This window comes from Tripterygium wilfordii, chromosome 14 (genome assembly GCF_013401445.1).
Source record: "Tripterygium wilfordii isolate XIE 37 chromosome 14, ASM1340144v1, whole genome shotgun sequence".
NCBI lineage: Eukaryota > Viridiplantae > Streptophyta > Magnoliopsida > Celastrales > Celastraceae > Tripterygium > Tripterygium wilfordii.
In genome coordinates, this window is record NC_052245.1 from 10,698,016 (window position 1) to 10,719,245 (window position 21,230).

The window sequence follows — 21,230 nt, forward strand, 5'->3', positions numbered from 1 at the left end:
ACTTAAAGAAACCATTGACAAGTTGTCCATTAAAGAACAATTTATTATCAAAAAACATGTCAACAACATTGTTCTCAAAACGAAAAGAATAACCTAAAGGCAATAAAGCTAGCACAGAGCAAAGGTTACACCGAAAAGTTGGACAATACAGAACATCATATAGGATTAAACTGTGACCCCCTAACAATCTAAGTTGATAGGAACCGCATCCCAAAATCTCCACTTGTCCATTATTTCCCAGATAGACATACTGAGTTCCAGTTGGGATTCGGTGAAAATCCACAAAGCCCTGTCTGTCACGAACTATGTGTTTGTTCGCTCCTGTATCCAAAATCCAATCAGGAATGGAGTTAGCAACTAATGCATAAGAACAAACATTGACAGAAATCAATTGAGGAACTACCTTCTTAGGCTCAGAACAGTTTCTGGCCAGGTGTCCCTTTTGCCCACAGTTGTAGCACTTCATCTTAGCTACATTCTTCTTGGGCTTTGGCTTCTCAATCTTCTTGCCTTTAGGCCCGTTCCATTGCTTCTTTTTCCCTCCTCCTTTTCCCTTATACCCATTTCTGGGTTTGTTGGGAGCGTTGGCCACTAAGGCCACTTTCTTGGTAGTAGCTTTGCAATCAGCTTCTAGCTCAAGGTGACGAGAAATATCATCGAAGGTCTTGATATTCTCTGAGTGAGTCATCAATTGCTTCATGTGGGCCCACTCAGGGTTCGGCAAGGAACGGATCACGGACAACACATGTTGCTCATCACTGAGCTCAACACCAGCATTCCTCAAATCCTTAATCATGCCCTTCATTGCACGAAGATGCTCGGGCATTGTGTGATTTGGGAGCAACGTATGCTCATTGAATTTGAGGTTCAAGGCACGTAGTCTAGTGGCGTTGGTTTGCCCAAACTTGATTTTGAGCTCATTCCACATGGCCTGAGCCGTAGTGCAATCCTCAAAATCACCAATTAGGTCATTTTGCATAGCACTAAGCATTGTGAACCGTGCACAACGATCCTTTTTGACCCAATTGTCATAGGCTTCCTTGTCACGGCGGTGCTAGGCAGTGTTACCTTCTTCGGGTGGCACCATAGCCATCTCCAAGGTCTCGAGCACTTCTTGCTCGTTGAGAAGATACTGAATCTTCCTCCTCCACACATCATAATTTTCAGATCCAGTTAACTTTTCTCCTTTATTAAGGTCAGCAATAACATTTTTCGAGGCCATTACTACAAAAGTAAATGAAGGTTGGATTTTAATAAGGCACAATTTATCAACTTCAAATATAAAAATCAAATAATTTTCCTAAAAATGCGAGATCGAAAAATCGCTATGCTCAAGTCATCACCCACAATCAAAGGAAAAATCATTTAACCTTCATATTTCATCAATCAATAATCAAAGAACGAATCTTTATGATCCATTACATTAACAATATAATATGTAAGCAATATTGCACATAAATTTATTATTATAAGCACTAAACTTATAATAGATATATTATGAGGATTATTATGCACATAGCACAAAAAAAATTTTGTGAGCTTTCTAAGTTAGGGACTAACAAATTTAGCAACCAGATTGTTCCCAGGAAAGAGGGGTCCTTCCGTTTAATACGGCGCACAATTAAGTAACCCTTTTTCTCGACAGAATTTTCTAGACATTGCTAATAACGTTTTGTCACTAACAAAGATTGCCCATAACATATATGGAGATCATAATTCAACGAATGAATTTAATCACAATTAAAATCCTCATTATAATTCAACAAATGAATTATTAATCATACAATACAAAAAAAATGATGATTTATAATCACAAACACTAAGCACACAATTAATAAAATCATGTGAGTCATCAATTAATTTAAGTTATCACATAAATATCAAAAAATAAACATGGATCAAATTACAACGGGAAAACACATTTGTAATATAAGTTTACTTAAAACGTGGGTTTAAGTTCAAGAAAAACATATTTTTAGGATTTTTCATAAAGACATAATCTTTATTCTAGCCTAAATAAACTTTAAAGTCCAAATTAGGACTAAGCCCATTTTTCATATATATATATATATATAATACATATATAGCCCATTAGTCTTTAGTCTAACCAAAAAAAAATAAGCCCATTTAGCCTTTAGTCTAACCAAAAAAAAAAATTCAGCCCATTTTGATTTAAAACATATAATCGGCCCTTCTTTTTTTTTTTTTATTTAAGACCATATTGGACCACAAAAGACCCTACTTTTTATATAGCAATTGTTGCAACATATGCAACAACAAGACTAAAACGATTATATATATATATATATAAACAGAATTATATAAAAATAAGAGGGTTCACATAAGTGTCATTAATTAAAAAAAAACGATTTACACAAAATCATAAGATTAAAATCAATTTAATCAATTGATGATTAAAACCTATTTAACCATAAATACGGGAACTGAATGACCAGCTCCGATATCAATGTTGGAAAAAAAATATACACATGTATCATTATGCAACGGAATACCTGTTGTAGCGCAAATTCACGGATCGAGCTGCTTAGTTCCACGTCGCTTACTGTTGGCATGTCGGTGACTAACACAAATCTACGAACACGTTTGGACTCGGGGATCGCTACCAGAGTCCTCCCACTATTCACACCCTAACTAGCCTTGATCACGTAGGCGGAAGATCGGAGTTTGAGAGAGAGAGCGTTTACGTATATTATTTGGGTGTGTGAAATACAAAGGACTGACCCTCTATTTATAGGCTTATAAGGGATAAGAATTGATATCTTCTAATTTGATTAGAAGTCTATCAAATCTTTCAGGATAATACCATTCAAAATCAAATACTTAATTTGATTAATATCCAACTAGATATTATCCTTAATTATTAATTAAACAAATTAATTGATAATGTGGACGTTTATCCACAAGTTCAATTCTTTACTGGTGGATATACGCATAGAAAGAAAGAGATATATATAGGTGGATATGAGAGAGATGAGAGATTGTCAAGATTCTCATAGGCATGCTCATGAATAGTATAAATCAGGGTTTAGGGTTTAGGTATGCTCACTTGCAAAATGTGACCACGACTTTGCTTTGCTTTGAGAATCTTGGCATGCGCAAGCCGACAAGAGTACAAGAGCACATGCAAAATATATGATTGATTGATTGATAAGATGGGATAGGTAGGTTATAAGGGGGTTTGAATGGTGGGGGGTTTGAATAGTGCAACCCGCTCGTTAATCATTTCTGGATAATCTATTTGGTTATCTCTTTGGACATCGCATGAAATTGACCGTTGGACTCTAAACAAGTGCATTCACTATGTGCCTTCTCTATTCATAATTTATCCCATTATATTTTTTTCATTAGTGCTATAAGAAGGCTCACATACTAATATACTATTGTGGTTTTCACCACCATCAAGATCATCTACATCCGTCTTCCTTCACCTGTCTCTCTTGGATACACTCTCTCTTGTTATGCACACCAATGCAGTCATAGCTGCATGCTAAAGATCAAATTTGTACTGTATTTCATATTTTGTTGAGGAAAATAAAAGTCAAAACACTGACACGAATCATCCTACTTGAAATGCTGCCTTTTAGGTAGGGCTAGAATCTCATTTGGGGGAAGGCATAGATTTATGAGGATACATTGATGGTTGGCATAATCTCCTTATAGTGCAGCCTATGCAACAGTCATGTTACTTATAAAGGAATGTGTTATCCAGTCCCTCTACACAAAAAATTTCTTAGTTTAGCACTTTGCTGTTTATTTATTGTTATTACATTAGCAGATCTTCATTTTTTTGACTCATATGATAATAATTATAACATATCTTTACATCGCAGTCCTATTTTCTCTTCCACTACTGGTTTTGTCTCTAATAAGCATCCTAAAGTTGTGTTTGATTATCATAAAAAAAATTTCATGGTCGTTCCGACGGAGTAGCTTTCCATTTTAGGCTTTGATCTTTATTGGGGTGGAGAGATCCATTTATATTTCAAGAATTTGGTCACTCAGGTTGCATACATTCATGTAATATTTGTGGCGTAGTGCTATCTCTATTTTGCGCTTCTTTAAATACAATATTATCTAAAGATTTTTGGGATTGTCAATCTTAGTAATTCTCTTTTTGGTGTAATCATGTAATAAATAAGAGTATGATGCAACAGTTTTTTTTTTCCTTAAAAAGAGACCGAGCTAGATGGTGTAGGGAGGGTCAGGCTTCCATGATCACTCAGACAGTTTTCCCTCAAAGAGTTTTTTGCAGATTTAATATCCTTTTTCTGGACATTATTTTCAAATATGAAATGATTGTCCCTGGATGGGGATTGGTATACGTTGCCCAGAATGAGCAGTAATCTGTTTACGGGAATTATATATTTGGCCTGCCAATTGGTTTTCTCTAGACGGGGACGAACTCCGATAGGTTACGTAAAATCTCTTTAAATTTATTCTATTTGAGCGATGGGCAAGGACAATAATTTTGGCTTCCAATACATTCCTGATCCTTTGCAGAATTCCTTGGACCTCTCTTGAGGTATTTGACACTTAGAGGGAATGAAGAGGAGCAACGAACATATCTATGCTTCTGCTACTACACTTATTTATTTTATTCAGAAGAAAAATGTATATAGACAGACATCTACAACTCTGACTAGTACATTTCAGTTGTATGAATTTTATTGGCTGCAGATTTGAAATAAAGTCTCCTCAGTCCCAAATTTACACAGTACGTGCTTGTTCCCTTGCTTCCATCACTCTTTTCTGAACTAGCTTTAATAAAATTTGGTTTGTACAAGATAGAGACATGCGCAACGTATTCCCGTTGTTTTAATACATTATCTTTAGATCGAGACTATTCTGAACTGCTAAAGTGAATACTGCTGAGTGCTGACCATATTATAAGCTGCAGCCATGCATTTTACAACTACAATAAATCTGACACAACCTGTTGGATAACTTATTTTCTCATGCATTGGTAGATATGATGATGATGAAGAGATGCAATGTGGGGAGAAGGGGGTGGGGGTAATTGAAGTTTAGCAATCTTTGTTTCTTAATGACTCTGCTATTCTCTTTGCAATGCAGTAAGCAGTGGACTGGATGGTGATCATGGGATTGACACCAATAGCACTTGGCAGAACACTTGCATCGCAGACATATAGATCCTCTGCTTCCCAACTCCCTCCATTCTCATCGACTGCACCTTCTTTTGCATTTTTCCCCATTCGGCAACTCCCCATCTGATGGGCAGAGCTATAGATTGTCCAATTCTCTTCAAGTGATTGTGCACCTCCTACTGCAGAAACGGTGTCTAAGAATTCTTGCAAATCCCTTTCAGTAATCCCCTTGGACTTGATTCTCTGCCCATCACTTCGATGGGTGCCCACTTCTACAGCTCCTGCTGCTATTAAAATTCTCAATGCCCTATGCAGTCCAGCCCTAAGATTTTCTCTGTCGAATTTATCCAAATTATGGCTTATCATACCCTCTACCTTAATTTCCCCAGACCCTCGATCCCTGATTATAGTTATCAAGTGAGCTGTTCTTGCATACTTCAGCATCCTTTCTTTCATGTCAAGTCCAGATTTCCAAGGACACATTACAGCAAATGATGCTGGTCCTAGTGCAGGGGTTTCTATTATAGCCCTTACGTTGGAGCCTTCAGAAAGCACCTTATGAATTGACGTGATTATACCACCTTCATAGGACTTCCCCTTGAGCTCTGAATTTGAATCTGGAAAGTATCCCCAAGCCATTAAAACAGGATGCAGATGGAGGTTCTTACCAATGTTCTGATTTTTCAATCCGCTGGATATCATTAAAGGGGGTGTCAAAAGAGCCCCAGACGCTGAGATTGTTACTTTGGCCTCAATTTGTAGTTTCTTTGTGATGGTGTTGCTTAGTGTTCGTGCTATAACTCCCAGACATTTCTTCTTCCTTTTGCTTCCATTCGTGTTATCTTTTAGTATGAACCTCTCTGCTTTGCATCCAGTTAAGATTACTGCACCTCCATTTACGGCATCAACTAGCCATGTCCGGTCAGTCCCTTTCTTGTCTCCACTCTTACATCCATAACCACAGGAACCACAGTAATGATTCTCTGAAGAATTTCGCGGAACTGTATTTACTTCAAGTCCAAGATTTTTGCACCCTTTTCTCAGTACTTCATTTTGAAATCCCTCCTCAGCACAGTTTTCTGTAACCCCAATTCTCTTGCAGACGGTATCCATGGCAGAAATATATTCAAGGCTCCCAAATAGTGAAATCTTATGGTTCTCTGCCCAATCCTGCAGCACCAGCCTGGGAGTTTTGATGCATGCTGACCAGTTCACAGCAGAACCACCACCAACTGCTGATCCAGCAAGAATAGTCAGCTTGGCATCAAGAGTTGCAAGGATCCCTCCTGATTCGTACAATTTATCCATGGAGGGTCCTTCTAGACCAGAATAATCAGCCTCAGTAAAGTAGTTCCCTTTCTCGAGAACAATGACCTTTTGGCCAGAATTTGCTAAAATTGCAGCTGCAACACCTCCACCGCAACCAGAGCCAACAATCACAGCATCACACTTGATCCTGTACAGGTTCTCTTTTGCATCCAATGCAACTCTGATACCTTTTTGGCTTAGGGAGTTTAGAAAGGTTGAGTCAGTTTCATGCATAGTCTCCACAGTTCCCTTTCCAAGGGGTCTCTCTTTTGGACCTTGAGACGGTCTTTCATTAGTTTCTGGGTGATATCCAATGGCTTTCCATGATGGATTGTCACCATCTTCATCAATCTGCAAGCAGAAGCAATTTATAAGTTGAGATTTTTTTTTGAGTTTTGTGCAAGTGTTGCCAGTTCTTCGGTTTTATTGCTTATGTCCAGCACTCCAGCTTCTGGTTTGTGTCTGTCTGCTCATATTTTCTCAAAAATTTGATCAACAAGTTATAAATTGTAATTTGCAGGAATATACACAGGCACAATGTATCACATGGATGTGGTGGTAGTAGTACTGGCCAAGTGAGAATCATGCACTGTCTACTTCAATATTTTTCCTATTTTGAGGGTCTACTTAGCTGCTCAAAGGAATTGTAATCAATATTTTGGTTCCTTAAGGACTTCAATCTCTTGATTGGGGTCACTGGACCCCCTCTTATCTTCCTCTAAGAGAAAGACTATCATATGACATTATTATTGGTAGCATCCACCCATAGAAGACTTGGTATAAATAATTTATATGCAATAAGTACTTAACCTAATTCATTGGCATATTCTGGTCCATACAGAGTTTTAGTTGCATCACTTTCCTTTCTGTACTAATGGTGGTTTGCATCTTTTTTTCCTTTTCAAGTAATTAAGTGGTTTAGAAGAACTCTTGTGAAAAATATCTTTGTAAGTCACTAACCATGCTATTAAGGAAGAAAGTGAAAGGAAACTGAAACATTGATTTCTTCATCGTCTTTCCTTTTTATCTCCTTTGCATTTTTCCTCTCTTTTGTCAAAAGAAATAAAGTTACTAAAATAATATATAATGAGAAGGATCTTCTTGTATTGGTAAATATCATTGGGAGAGTAGAATCAAGATTTGGGGGGGGAAACAGGAACAAAAATGATCATGAATTAATTTAATTTATTTACTGATTGAGATTTTTTGGGAGTCAGAATTACCTGGGAGTAGAAGATGTAGACACACAATATTTTGATATAAAAAAATGCAGCTCTGATAGGGGGCAAGAATCTGTTCTTGAACCAATTCTGCAAAACTTTCTCCCTCTTCTCTATCTCCATACATGAGAACCTCTTCATAAAAGGCCATTTCTCACCAAAACAGATTGACCCACAAAGCAAAAAAGTCCCCAACCTTGTACTCAGAAGCCACAAAATCAGTCTCACTATCACAATTGCTCTCTTCAATCCCCTCTTCATCAAAAGCTCTGCAGCCTGTCATCACACATGAACATTAATTCCAGTTAAAATCACAGAAACCATAATATATATATATACTATTTTGGGTAATTAATCCCTTAATCTAATTACCTTATCAGGCAGATGATCTTGAGAGCCAGAGAGTCCATAAAAGGACTGCACATCCTGGTTGGGTTGGTCTCCATTGGCCTCCAATTGAGCACTATTTGGCACAGGAGGGATAATGGTTTCAAATAGGCTAGCCAGTGACTCCATTTCAGATGAAGAAAACCCATGACTGTATTTTTCCTCTCCTCTCCCTCCTCTCAACAAATGATCACACTCTTTTGCCATCTCTTTCTCTCTGAATCCTTAATTTCTTGATTCTGTCTTGCCTATGTGTGTGTTCTATGCTGGTGATGATCTCCTTTATATAGTGGAGTTCCAAAGAAATGCAATTAATTTGGTTTTATCTCTTCCATTTCTATCCACAAAAGAAGTTACCATCACAAATGATTTCATGTAATATTGATTATTAATTTAAGTCGCAATCAGAATCAGGTTTTCGTGTATTAAGAAGCTTTTAAAGATATGAAAAATACTTCTAGGAATGAATTTCTAACCAAAAATCATAATAAACACCTGAATTGGGTAGACGTTTCTCAGTTTCATTGGAAGAGTAAGGAAACTTGCTTGATTGGCCAGTCTCGGAGTGCCAAGTGGATCTCGAGTAGACAGATCAGTATAACTTGTTTACGTGGGCAAGTCCTTACCCTAAGTACTACGTTACATAATCATGTATGTGTTAAAAAATAATAATCAATTTTTCTTTAAACAAATTTTAGAATGAATTAATTAGGGATTGAGTGTAATTTCCCCCAGGTTTTGTGGGTTTGGTTGGAATTTTGTTGTCAAACATGCAATTATTTTGTTTTATTATTTTCAGCTGAATCACATCACATGCATGCAGAGAGAGTTTAAGACATTCAAAGCCTTCAAATTAGGTGATTGCAACCAACAATAGAGGTGATTTGGTTGACAATCGATTGAGTTAGACATATACGTATCCAATGTTCGATTCCAATGTAAAACATATTTCTCAACGGTATTTCAAAAAAAGAAAAAAGGTAATTGGGTCAATTTTGGGGACATGAAACAATTTCTCATCATTTCAACTAGTAGAATTTTAAGCAAGTGATTTCTATGTGACCATATAATTCGTACCCACTTGAAATTAAATGGGACACAAAGATTAAAGAAAGTAGCTCGCTCATTAATAGATAGACTCATATCCACAACTAGTTCTCCAAGCACTCACAAACTTGTGAGATGGACCATTAGTTAGCTACATTAGTATCCAACTATCCATAAAAAAGAAAAAGACAAAAAGAAAAAAGAAAGAAACACAAGCCTATGAAAAACATCAATGCAATGGAAAGTAATATGTAGGGATGTGCCGTTTTGGATTCCAACTATCCAATGACTTTGTCAAGTTGACCACAACTGTTTCTGTACAGTTATGCAGGGGGAATATATACATATATATATATATGTTAGACTGAAACAAAAGTCTAAACAGTCCTAACCAAATTTATGTGTTTCCTTATTTGAAGGCTATTCAAACCAAATGGTACAATGTCCAGTGTTTCAGGCATGTGCTTCTACAGCTTCCACATATTTAATAGACATCAATGTATAACAGAGCAGTTGGAGGAAGTTTTTTGACATATAAAGTACACTTCATCATGCCTTTGAACAATCCTCACAACAAATAAAATGTACTAAGATGCTGAGCAGAACAAATATTGTTTAGAAAACTCGAGACTTTTGCATAAGCCAAAAACTGTCAAATGAGAAACATACCTCAAGAACTCCTCATCCAGTCATTTTGATTCGCTTGAATAATTTAGGAGGCATTGTATTTGTTCCACAATCCACATAACTTAAACATAAAACACATCAAAGTGAACATAAATACAGCATTTAGAAGCTGCTTCAGTTATCAGCAAATCTATGCTTAATGTTTTAGGCAGCATCCAATATATAAAAGAGCATAAACAATAGCACATTGTTATGCTGATGGTTCACCTTCAAAGCATTATAAATATACTTTTTATAGCATGTATTACACCTGTGCTAACTGCCTCCACATTGCCGGACGATCTCTTGATATGAGGAGAACGCGAGAGGATAAGTAATCAAATGAAGGGGAATACAAGTCATCTGTGCCAATAATTTCACTGACCTTTTGGGTATTACCATAATCAATGGTCGAAGACAGCAGTGCATCATCTTTCAAGGCATCAAATATAAACAAACCCATTCCACATACACCCATTACAAGGTTTGAATTCCCCCAAACCTGAGTTATGGCTGAGTGATTCAGGTGTGCTCCCGAATCTGGCAAAGAGTAAGTGCTGCACAGCCTTTGTTTACGCAAAGAGAACTGCTGCACCTGGGAACAATGTGCTTTTTTCCCAGATGATCTGAAGTTTGTGCAGCCAAGAAAGATTGAATCACCTCGAGAAAAGACAGACTGAGCACTGACACCAACTTTAGGTATCTTAAGACCAATGCCAGATGGGTTGCGAAAATCCAAGACATTAATAGAATCAGGAGTGCAGAAGACACCATCATTTCCTTCTGCTTCTGCCGAACTAACTCTGCATTTGAAATGCCTAGTTTAGAACTGGGAGGAACTTTCCACAAAAATTCTTCGTACAAATGCATTCAACAAGCACATTACATGAAAATTGAATATTTTTAGGAGTTACAGTGAGAAAATCAACAACAAAAAAGATTAACAAAAGTAGGCTATCATGTTCTCTTCTCCAAAACTTTGCATCCCACATGCCAGCCAATTTATACCCTAGTGGCTAGAACATCTTATAAATTCTTCCTAAGCTCTCCATATGTTCAATCAATATTTAGTGGCATTGATTCATAAATACACCAATACTAGCATCATCCAAATTGCATGTCATAAAAATCTGAGCACAATACTAAAACAATTAAGATGCGAGACAGAAGCATTTGTTTGGTAAATCACAGAACCATTTGTTTTGAACCAAAAAAAATGTGCAGTGAAATGCAGTTCAACATGAATCTAGGAAAAGCAAAATGAATAAGAGAACACCAGAATACAAGCCATCCAGAAAAAGGGTGACCAAAAAAAGCCAAAAGGTCTTACCTTTGTCGAACCCCGCCGCCTATTTCAGCATCAGTGTTATTCACATGAAGCGCTGAGACCTTTCTGCTGGACAAAGAAACAGATAGTAAAGCTTGAGGATTAAGGGAGTTCACATCCCAAATAGAGATTGCTTCTGCTTCAGCTATGACAACTTTCCCTCTGTTTCGCCATTGCAAAGGGCTAGAATATTCCATTGTTGACACAGGCTTCTGCACTTCCCATTTAATGATTTGCTCCCCGTCACGGACATCATAGACTTTTACAACCTTCTGAGAAGTAGCTGTAGAGATTATAAGAGGTCCACATGGTTTATACCACCATTGCCGTGTTTCGGGTAACAATATACTACATAAGGCATTTCTTCTATGTGTGGGATTATTATTTAAGGGACCGAGTATAGTTCTTGAAGTGGTTGTTCCGGCATCCTCAATGTGGAAAGCCTGTACACCCTTGTCATAAAAATCCCATGAACAAAATCCAGAATCCATAGAATTCCCAGCAGATGCAGCCACAACATATCTTCCTGAGCAACCATCAGCACCAGGTGCACGAATGATCCAACAATCTCTCCAAACGTTTGGAGATACTCCCATTGGAGGCCTGTAAACAGTCTTCTCCTGAGAGAAAATGAACACTAGAACAAATAAGCCTCAAATACATTGCTTACATTGCTCAACGCCAAACAAATAATTTGTTTTTTCTTTCCCCTGAATGAGTCTATGTTCATGTACACATTAACCTGTCTATAATTATAAGCTTACAAATTTTTTGAATCTTACTCTCATGCGTAAACATGTTTCAAATTAAGGACATGCCATGAAAGATATGGCTATAATAGAATCACATTATCAAAAATTGAACTTAAATAGAAAGAATGAAGCAATCCATTGAATTCTCATGGAATGCAGCTAGACGTCTAACTTCTGCAAGGCTGACAGAATTTCAAGCATAACTAACACTATTGTGGCACTTCCCATTGAGAGAGCACATTTACGAAAAAGAGAGTCAAAATTGGATATTCCAATGCAACAGAACCAATATTTAACTTTCATATGATGGAAAATCATACCTCACAGTTGGTAATATCATAAAATGAACATGAACCATCATCATGGGAAAGAAGCACCGACTCTCCCTCAGACACAAACCATCCTCCTGTTGAAGTTTTGTGGCCTATTTCATTGAGCTGATAATTGCAAGCATCCCCTGTGTCCTCTCCAATGATAATTTCACGTTTGTTCTCCTGATCATCAAAGTCATCAAGTGTTTCATCACTTGTGAGAATGAGTTCCAAATCGCGCTTTGAAATTGCTATGTTTGAATAATTTTCTTTCCCTGAAGTGTCACCACCATCTGTTGCTTGAACTTCAGAGCACTCCAAACCGGACAGCCCATCCCTTGTGGTGACCTTACCTTGCCCCTCATTAAGGGAAGCCAAGAACTCAAGAGCTACTGGATTCTCCCCGATAGGGCTCAATGACTTCTTATCCCCCTTTAGTTCACTACTGGAGTCCACTACTTTAAGGGGTTCATGATTTTGAGAACTTCCAGATGATGCCTTCATGGATGTTCTATTGCGAAGTAATTTCTGATGAGGTAGGAGCCTTGCTTCCAATTCCTCACTATTCAATCCATTAACTGAATTCTTAACACCATCCACTCCCTTATCCTTATCAACAACTTTGTTTCCTCCATCATCATTTTCATCACTTTGCAAGCCACTTACTTTACCTTCTAATGTCTTCTCAATCCCCAATATCTTGTCCTGAATATCTGAAAGGATTTCCTTTGACACATCAGTTTTGTTCTTGTCTAACATATCCTTCGTCTTCTTGATATCTGATGCAATCCTCTTCACCTTTCCTTCTAGAAATGCTAGCTTCTCATGAAGCTTGCTCTGATACTTGATGCCGACAGAACCCACAGAATCGTCTTCTTTTAAACCTTTCTCTTTCAAATTTTCAAAATCCTTCATATCACTTGAGCATCTATCACCCATAATCTTAGAGCAATGACTAACATCATTTCCAGCCTTCCCAACTCTATCACCAGATTTTAATACAGGCAGAGATATCTTGTGGACAACATTATCAACTTCAAAACCATCTTTTTCTTTAAATTTAATGTCTAGACCAACCTTATCTTTAATCACCCTTGATTTTACCGAAATGGAGCTAAAGTTAGCTCCTTGAATCATACTACCATTTGCCATTCCCTCACTTAACTCAAATTTTGAATCCCGATCCCTGCATATTCCATTAACATCCATCAAGTTTGGACCAGTACCACCATTTTCTTTAAAGTCCCTAAAAACCCTGGATCCATTTACACTTTTTTCGCTCACTTTAGAGTTCAAATACCTACTACCCTTTCCACCCTTATTCACGATCCCTCTATTGCTCTCGTCCCGATCCCTAAATATCCTAGAATCCTTATCCTTTTTCAAATCCGAAAACCCCCTAATAAACTCAGAAGGGCTAGCACTCCTACCTCTCGGCACGGATGACGTTGACCACCGTCCTCTCGCCTCGCCACCGCCAATCGACCCCACCGCGGCTGCCTTGTCTACACGGGGCACAGGTCTGACTATTGGCTTCTGCGCTGATGCTGCCCGTGGCCGAGAACTAGGCCTGGGGTTCTCCTTTCCCGATGCCGATTTTTTGAGGGCGGAATTAGAGGTTTTGTCGGAGATCGTAGTTAAGGTTTTGGATGGTTTCAGGAAGGCAGTCTTGGGTGCCGCGATTACATTTCGGTCTCTCAACTGGAGAACCGGTGGCTCCGGTATGGACATTTCTGTTTGGTATGGATTAGGGATTTGGGTGGTTTTCTGAGAGAAATAGACAAAAGAAAAGGTGTGTGAACTCTTTGAAAGCAGGGACGGACGGGTGAGTATGGGCGGGAAAATATCAAAAGTTTTGAGTTTTGAAATATCCTTTGGAAGGTTGCGTCTTCTATTTTTATTGCTAAACAATAATTATATGGAGTAATATTTTATCCTTCAAATAGAGTATATCCCTAATTTCACTTTCGTTCTTCATTTCATTCCTCAACTATGTGAAAATAATCCAATTGTCTCTCCATCAAACTCGAGAAAGACGTCAAATTCCATATTTGTTTTTGAGAAATGATGTTTTAAACTCTCAAAAAGTAGTATTACCACTTTCCCAATTATTGACTTACATATAGTTACATGGGATTTGATACTTTACTCCATCATTTTCTGTGTTAGCTAGCAAAGATGCACACGCTTTACATGAGATTTGATGCTTTGTATGTATTGTCTTTTGTTTAGATAAAAATATCATTATTCTTTTTATTTAAATAAAAAAAATTAATTAAGTAAATTTATTATATTACATCAATGTAGATTGACAGGTACATTTAATGTATGTTGCAAGTTGTTCTTTGTATGAGTGACTCATCGTTTGTAGAATCTTACATGTATCTAAACCACTGAATCATAATAGAAGGCATCGGATAATCATCTGTCAATACCAATTGAACAAAGTGATTATCATCACAAATCCTATTGTGATAGTAATACGTTCAAGTTGAGCTGGGGTATAGAACGCAAAGGCAAAAATATCAAGCACGGTGACGTTTCTCAAATCCACCCATTTATGACCTTCTTATAACAAAAACAAATCCAAGAGCACGTGCAGTATTATATGAAATTCGTATAAGAATATACCATTTCAGTGACAAATTCATCTGTGACATCGATATTCATTTCTTCTTCATTTCCTTCTTCCACAACAACCCCTTTCTCCTGTTGTATTTCATTCCTACTAAAATCATCCTGCAAAAATAATAAAAATTATGCTACTATTTTACTTAAAAAATTATTAAATAACTAAACCAATGATTTACCTCACTGGAAATTGGATAATCTTAAATTTTCGGCCCAAATTCTATGATTATCCATACTAAATAATGTAAGCACACTTGACATGAGAGGAAATCTCTTGAGAAGAACGAACCTCTTCACTTGAAGAAGACAACAGTGCTCGATGGAACACAGCAAAATGAAACAACCGGAGCACAAGAGAATATGAGTGACGAAGTCGTTTTTAAAGGCAACCGGAGCACTATAATAGTATAGTGCACAGAGAGAAAGAGTATGAAGAGAGATAGAGAGAAACAAAAGAGATAAAATAAAAGACAGAGAATATTGTCTTTATTTTTTTACACAAAATACGAATGGAGATAAAAACAAAAGAAAATACAAGACAAGCTTACACGAAAAATCAAGAAATAAAACATCATATCCTATTGTAAGTCTATTGGGGGAGTGGAAATATCACTTTTCGAGGGTTAAAACACCATTTCTCTTTGTTTTTACATGTTGAAATATACCTGGATGACAAGACAACACACATTTGAATCTTAAATTAAAAAAAAAAAAAAAAAAACTCCTCCTACATTTGAATATTTGAGGTAAGTTCAAAATTTGTTGACCGCTCTATGGTCCAAATTTGTAGTAGAGTTTTAAAAAAACTTCTCCTACAATCACTAGTAGTCCATTGTTAAGTTGTCTTTGATGAGTTTTTAAATGACAGTATACAATCTTTATTTGTCATATTGCTAGAGTTTTTTTTTTTTAAAAAAAAACTATCATAAATCTTAGTAATGTGATGAATATATGTTTTTGATTAGTTTTCTATATTTGTTCTCTACGAGAGATAAAGAACCACGTTTAGGTAATTTGATATCAGTGCTCTTATGGTAATTTATTCTCAATTAATTAAGTCAAAAGTAGGTTATTTATTTCAAACCACTCGCTCTCCTCTGTTATCATATTATGCTTTATTAACGAGTGCCTGGGAACGACCTCCAGCTTAAATGGTAATGATTCCCACACCTAAATATTAGGTCTAGGGTTCAATCCCCTCCCCATCCAATCCAATGTATAAAAAGGAAAAAAAAAAAAAAAAAAGGTGCCCTAACCTTTATTAAACCTTAAAGAGTGAAAACAACAATTAGCAAATGTCTACTGGTGGGTGTGGATGCATTTTCAATCCCTTTAACCAAAGGCTGTTCGACCCTTCTTTTAGTGACGATCAGACATTCACCACAGGTGTGAGCCTAAGCCACAATGTGAAAGAAAAAGAATTCTGGAAAGATAGTGAATAACACTACTGATCAGTAGCCAAATGTAAGTAGTTCTAGAACTCCATTATACAGGCCCTCTTATGATGTGAGACTCATTCACTACCGGTGTAAGCCACAATGTGGAAGAAAAGAATCTGAAAAGAATAACACTGATCAGTAGCCAAAAGTAAGTAGCTCTAGAACACCATTATACAGGCCACTCAAAAGCTTAATTTTAATACAACACATTATACCAGTGAGTACATATGTATATATACTCATCCTACTTAATCTTGAAAAAAGGCGCAGATATAGATATGCCTTCATCACGAGAGCTAATGTCTTCTGACAGTGATAAAGGTGCAGAAGTCAAGTGAGTGGAAGTTTGTTCTCCAGTGGAGTTAATGGGAGATGCCCATGTGAGTGTTTGATGGCCTGCAATGTTGTTGCCTCCTCTCCTGCGACTGTTGCTCCGTTGAGCTGCACATGCACATTCCATAAGCACTTCAAATATGCGAGCGAATTTAGGTTTGGAGGTTTTGACTAAAAATGGTAGTTCAATATATTATATGTAGTTATCAAAAATTAAAAAATGAAACAAATTGTTACCAACCTTCAGTGTGAACTTTCCATGATCATCTTCAGGATTCTCCCATTTGTCAAGCACGCCAATCTGCAAAACAACAGTATTATTTATTGTTAGGGTTGGAATTATCTTTGGAAACAAATGAAATCCCACCCGAGTCTATACCATACCCACCATTTTTTGAACTGGCGTGTTTTCCTTGTTAGAGTTTTTTGCCATGGAGTCCACCTTCATTGACAAAACTGGATAAGACTGAGGATCAATGTCCTCAGGCCTTTTCTTAGCAGGCACTGGAGTTCCAATATGTTGAGACAGCTCCCTGTAATTCCCACAAAGTGTAAATATGTTCTGAATTCTTAAATGCCTATCTTTTGAGCTCTCTCTCGCAAAGCTTTCTTCCCCTAGTTTTGTGCCAGAAAGTTCAGGCATTTGTTCAAGTTTTTGAGGAGAAGATGTCAAGTATCCTGCATCAAAATTGATTCTGGGGCTTGAACGCACACTCTTTACCTCTATAGCTTCCTTCTCTACTTCTTCATCCTCAACATTCACTTGATGTTCTTCCTCCTCTTCTGCGTCTTCTTCCTCAAAAACAGTGCTCAAACTTACTTTATCTCCAAATTTTGCTGCAAAGTCATCATCATGGTCAGCCATCTGATTGGCAGTAAGAAAGCCTTGGATGCCACTGCTTTTAAATTGATGAAGGGCACCATTTACATGTTTCACATCCCCAACAAACGGTTCCTGATCATCCATGTCTAAGTCCATGGATTTTACCATCCCTGGCTCTTCATTGGCATAAGCCCCTAATATCCTTCTTGCAAAGTTATTCCCATCCATATCCCTTGACCCGTTTTCATCAATTTTTCCACCCCTTGAACTACATAATTCTAACTCAACTTCCTCCAACCTTCTTCTTAGCATCTCACATTCCTCCTGCTGTCGTAGTATCCTCTCTTCCATCCTCCTCCTCTCAACTTCAACAAGCTCATCCACCATTCTCCGGTGCTCCAGCAACTTCTTTTCCAAGTCAAGTTCTAGCATCTGTGTGCGCTCATTCACCTTCATGTTGATCTCGTCTTCAGTAGCCCCAGATCCCTTCCCTTCAATACGAGCTCTTAGAGCTGCAATTTCCTCTTCTTTCTTCAAAAGATGTTTGTGTGCTTCATCCCTCTCTTTTTCCCGGAGCTTTTTCTCCATTTCCAGCTTGTAGATAAATTGGTCCATGGCGGCTATTCTGGATCCTAAAAGAACTGCAGATAAATCTTCAGCTCCATTTTTACCCTTAATTGGTGTATGAGGACCACGGACAATGCATTTTGCTTTAGCTCCATATTCAAGTGTGCAGATAGTCTTGTATAATTCCCTGGGGTCGGGGCTTGCACACAGTATCATTAAAATCTTTGACTTGTCATCCTCAAAAGAATCCTAATCAATGATAAAATTCTCAGACTTCCAATACACCATTATATAACCCAATCATAAATGACACCAGCATGACCGAAACAACTTACCTGGAGAAGCATGGTCAACTTGCTGTCTCTGAAGGGGACATGCGAATCTCCATTTGCAATGGATTCAACCACTCTTTTTAGGGCTATATTTCCTTGGTTAATCTTTGCTGTCTACAATTACAATGCAAGCACAAATTAGCTTCCCTTATTTTTTCTACAACAAAAATTTGAACAAACCTGGGACTAGTAGCAAGAAAGGAAGGAAATGAGATAAGAATTTAGCAAAGTAAAAACGAAGCAAAGCTCTAAATAATAACCTGCATTTTAGCTTCAAATCCCATCTGACCAGCTTGCTCAATATTTTCAGAACCTGCCATGTCCACAAGCATCAGCCGACCTCCGACTGTTGGGACATCAAGGATTATCTATGCCATAGGAAAATAATTATTAATTTTAGTGTGCAACAAGAATTTGGCAACGTTATCATCTCAGCCATCTCTAAAAGGATCATACCATGCAATGGCTTCGTGAACTTCTGTCATTACATTGCGTGCTTTTAACAATCCTCCTTTTCTCTACTTTCTGTATCTCTTTTGAAATCTTACCAGCTTCGTTTCCAGATATAAATGTTGCATTCTTCGCTTTTTTGCCCATAACCTCGAGTCTCACCTGAAAATGCAAGGCACAACTTGAGGAATGGTTTCTACTCTTGCCAACTTAATAACTAGTCAAACAATTTCATAGCCTCTATGCAAAGAAAGAAAAAATTGATCTATTACCCAGTTGTCAATTAAAAAACTTTTGCGTCTTCTACTCACTTCGGCCCATACAGAAAGGATAACTAGTAAAAGTTCTTAATGTTATACAATATGAATGTGGTACAATATTTTAGCAATCTTAAATTTTTCAGAAAGAAAAAGCAAAGGCTTGCCTTTAACCAAGATAGGTCATCTGGCCATGCATATAGGCATGAACACTGTGGGGTAGTTATCAATTACCTATTGTTACCTGATACTTTCTGTTACATCCCTTACAATATGTTTTTTATGTTCCTCTTCTGTCTTTTTTCAAAGCAAGTAAAGGTATTTAGCTACCATTGCACAAATTTATACCTCCCATTATTGTAAAACCAAATATTGTTTTTCCTGAACAAGAAGAGCAAATACCCATGAAACACAAGACAAATATTTGCACAAAAGCCCACCCATAAGAAATCAAACATTACAGGACTCACAAGTACAGATAGAAAGGTCATCAAAATTATATCCAAATTTAGCCATCAAAAGTAAAGAAAAGAAAGAAAAGTCGATCAGAACTACCTTAGATCCACAGCCTCCTTTGGGCCAACCAATACCAAACCCACCTCCACCATTGCTGGACAAAAGATCGTAGATCTCCTCATTGTATATTTCCAGCACTGTCACTTGCACAAAAGCAGCAGTACCCACGCTATCCTCATCCCCTTCACTTCTCACCTCCTTCCCGTCTCCCAATATATCCTTCAGTGACCGGTACACAATTCCCGGCTGTTTTCCGCACCCAAACATCGTGTGGCTCTTGCCCGAGCCAGTCGGTCCATACATCATTATAGTGCACTTCGCTCCCAGCTTTACTCCATTAATTCTTGCCTCAATGAACTTCTTGTAGAAACTGTCAATATCTTCTTCCTCAGATAAAGAGATCCCGTCAAGAACGAAATCTCTGTACCCAATATCAGCACGGACCCGGACGGTCTGTCGATCCGAGTTGACATTCAAGATGGAATTAGAGGTTTGCTGTTTGTCAAGAGAGTTTCGAATCCGACCAATAACTTCGATTGGATGGTCTAGCGGTGCCGTTTCTTTGAGAGCGTTTGAAGGATTGGGAGAGGGGTTCGTGTGCGGCGTCCTCCCGGCGGTGAAGTTGAGGCGGTGCTTCGATTGTGGGGTTTTGAATTGCACGTGATATGACTTTGCAGGTGTAGGAGGCATTGTTAAGAAACCAAGATTCTAGGGTTTTTTGATCTCAGTATTAATTAGAGATTCAAGAAATCAGAGAGAAATTGAAGATAGAGAGAGAGAATGAGTCGAAGTTCTTGAGATGGCAAGAGAAAACAAATGCGATTTTGGTTTTGAAGTTTAAAATGAAAATAGCCGTTGCAAGCTCTAACGTCTATTTTCCTGAGTTGTTACAGACTGAGCTTTCCCCGTCTCCTTCCCTTGAATAAAACCTTAATAAAATATGAAGTGAGACCACATGGGCCTAGAGAGACCAACCAATTCTCTTACGGGCCTTGAGTTTTAACAGAAACCCAGCCCAACACAGAGATTAAACCCAGCCCATTGCTATTAGTTGGCTAGCTTCCTTCCTGTGACATAGCATGAACATTATAATTGTACAGAAAAGTCACTTGTTCCTTAGGGGTACTTCATTGCTTGTGTTTCCACCTCACAAATCATAAGTAGCATACGGTCACAAGGCAACGATTAACAAATCTGACAAGAATTATAAACAGAACCACAAAAAAAGAAAAGAAGCCTGAGCTCCTCTCTGTCTCCTCCGGATATCGGGATCAATATAAGTAACTTGAAATTCACCACTCCCTGTATTTGATGAAGGCCTCAAGGCATATGGTATTCGAGGTATCTCTAACGGCAGAAGTCGTGACAAGTTTCCGGTCGTTTTGCCGAGGTTTTCTCGAATGTTATTTTCACCATTGCAGATCTTGTTCAAGCCATTATCATCATCATCATTATTTTTCCTGTTTTACAGTGATGGAAAATGTAGTATAATCGGAAGAAAATAGGAAGGAAACATAAATTCTTCAGAAAAAATGTAATAACTTGGATATCAAACATTTCAACTATCATAGGCACACAAGAACAAATTTTTGACAGACTACTTGACCTTGCGAATACACAAATGCCTAAAGAAATTGAGAGATATTGACGATTATTTCGTTTATGTGAGAAATGGGTTTGAAAATTTACCTACGAAATAGGTGTTCCTCTCTTGCCACTTTAAACCGTCGAACGACAT

General features: G+C 37.6%; 3 protein-coding genes across 3 annotated transcripts; all 3 read right to left on the minus strand.

The window, feature by feature from the left end:
- Positions 1–4,875: 4,875 nt before the first annotated feature.
- Positions 4,876–8,300, minus strand: LOC120014541 (long-chain-alcohol oxidase FAO1). The gene is made up of 3 exons (XM_038866518.1): positions 8,027–8,300; positions 7,658–7,930; positions 4,876–6,785 (listed from the first exon to the last, which is right to left on the minus strand). Exons 1-3 carry the CDS (start codon positions 8,246–8,248, stop codon positions 5,046–5,048), a joined length of 2,235 nt encoding a protein of 744 aa, XP_038722446.1. The 5' UTR covers positions 8,249–8,300; the 3' UTR covers positions 4,876–5,045.
- Positions 8,301–9,754: 1,454 nt separating this feature from the next.
- Positions 9,755–13,959, minus strand: LOC120015771 (KIN14B-interacting protein At4g14310-like). Its single transcript, XM_038868320.1, has 3 exons — positions 12,154–13,959; positions 11,085–11,701; positions 9,755–10,557 (listed from the first exon to the last, which is right to left on the minus strand). Exons 1-3 carry the CDS (start codon positions 13,873–13,875, stop codon positions 10,020–10,022), a joined length of 2,877 nt encoding a protein of 958 aa, XP_038724248.1. The 5' UTR covers positions 13,876–13,959; the 3' UTR covers positions 9,755–10,019.
- A 2,360-nt stretch (positions 13,960–16,319) lies between these two features.
- On the minus strand, positions 16,320–20,271 carry LOC120014840 (kinesin-like protein KIN-10A). Its single transcript, XM_038866919.1, has 7 exons — positions 19,532–20,271; positions 18,726–18,881; positions 18,530–18,637; positions 18,273–18,383; positions 16,936–18,186; positions 16,789–16,848; positions 16,320–16,655 (listed from the first exon to the last, which is right to left on the minus strand). The coding sequence occupies exons 1-7, from the start codon at positions 20,180–20,182 to the stop codon at positions 16,545–16,547; spliced, it is 2,448 nt and encodes an 815-aa protein (XP_038722847.1). The 5' UTR covers positions 20,183–20,271; the 3' UTR covers positions 16,320–16,544.
- Positions 20,272–21,230: the final 959 nt, after the last annotated feature.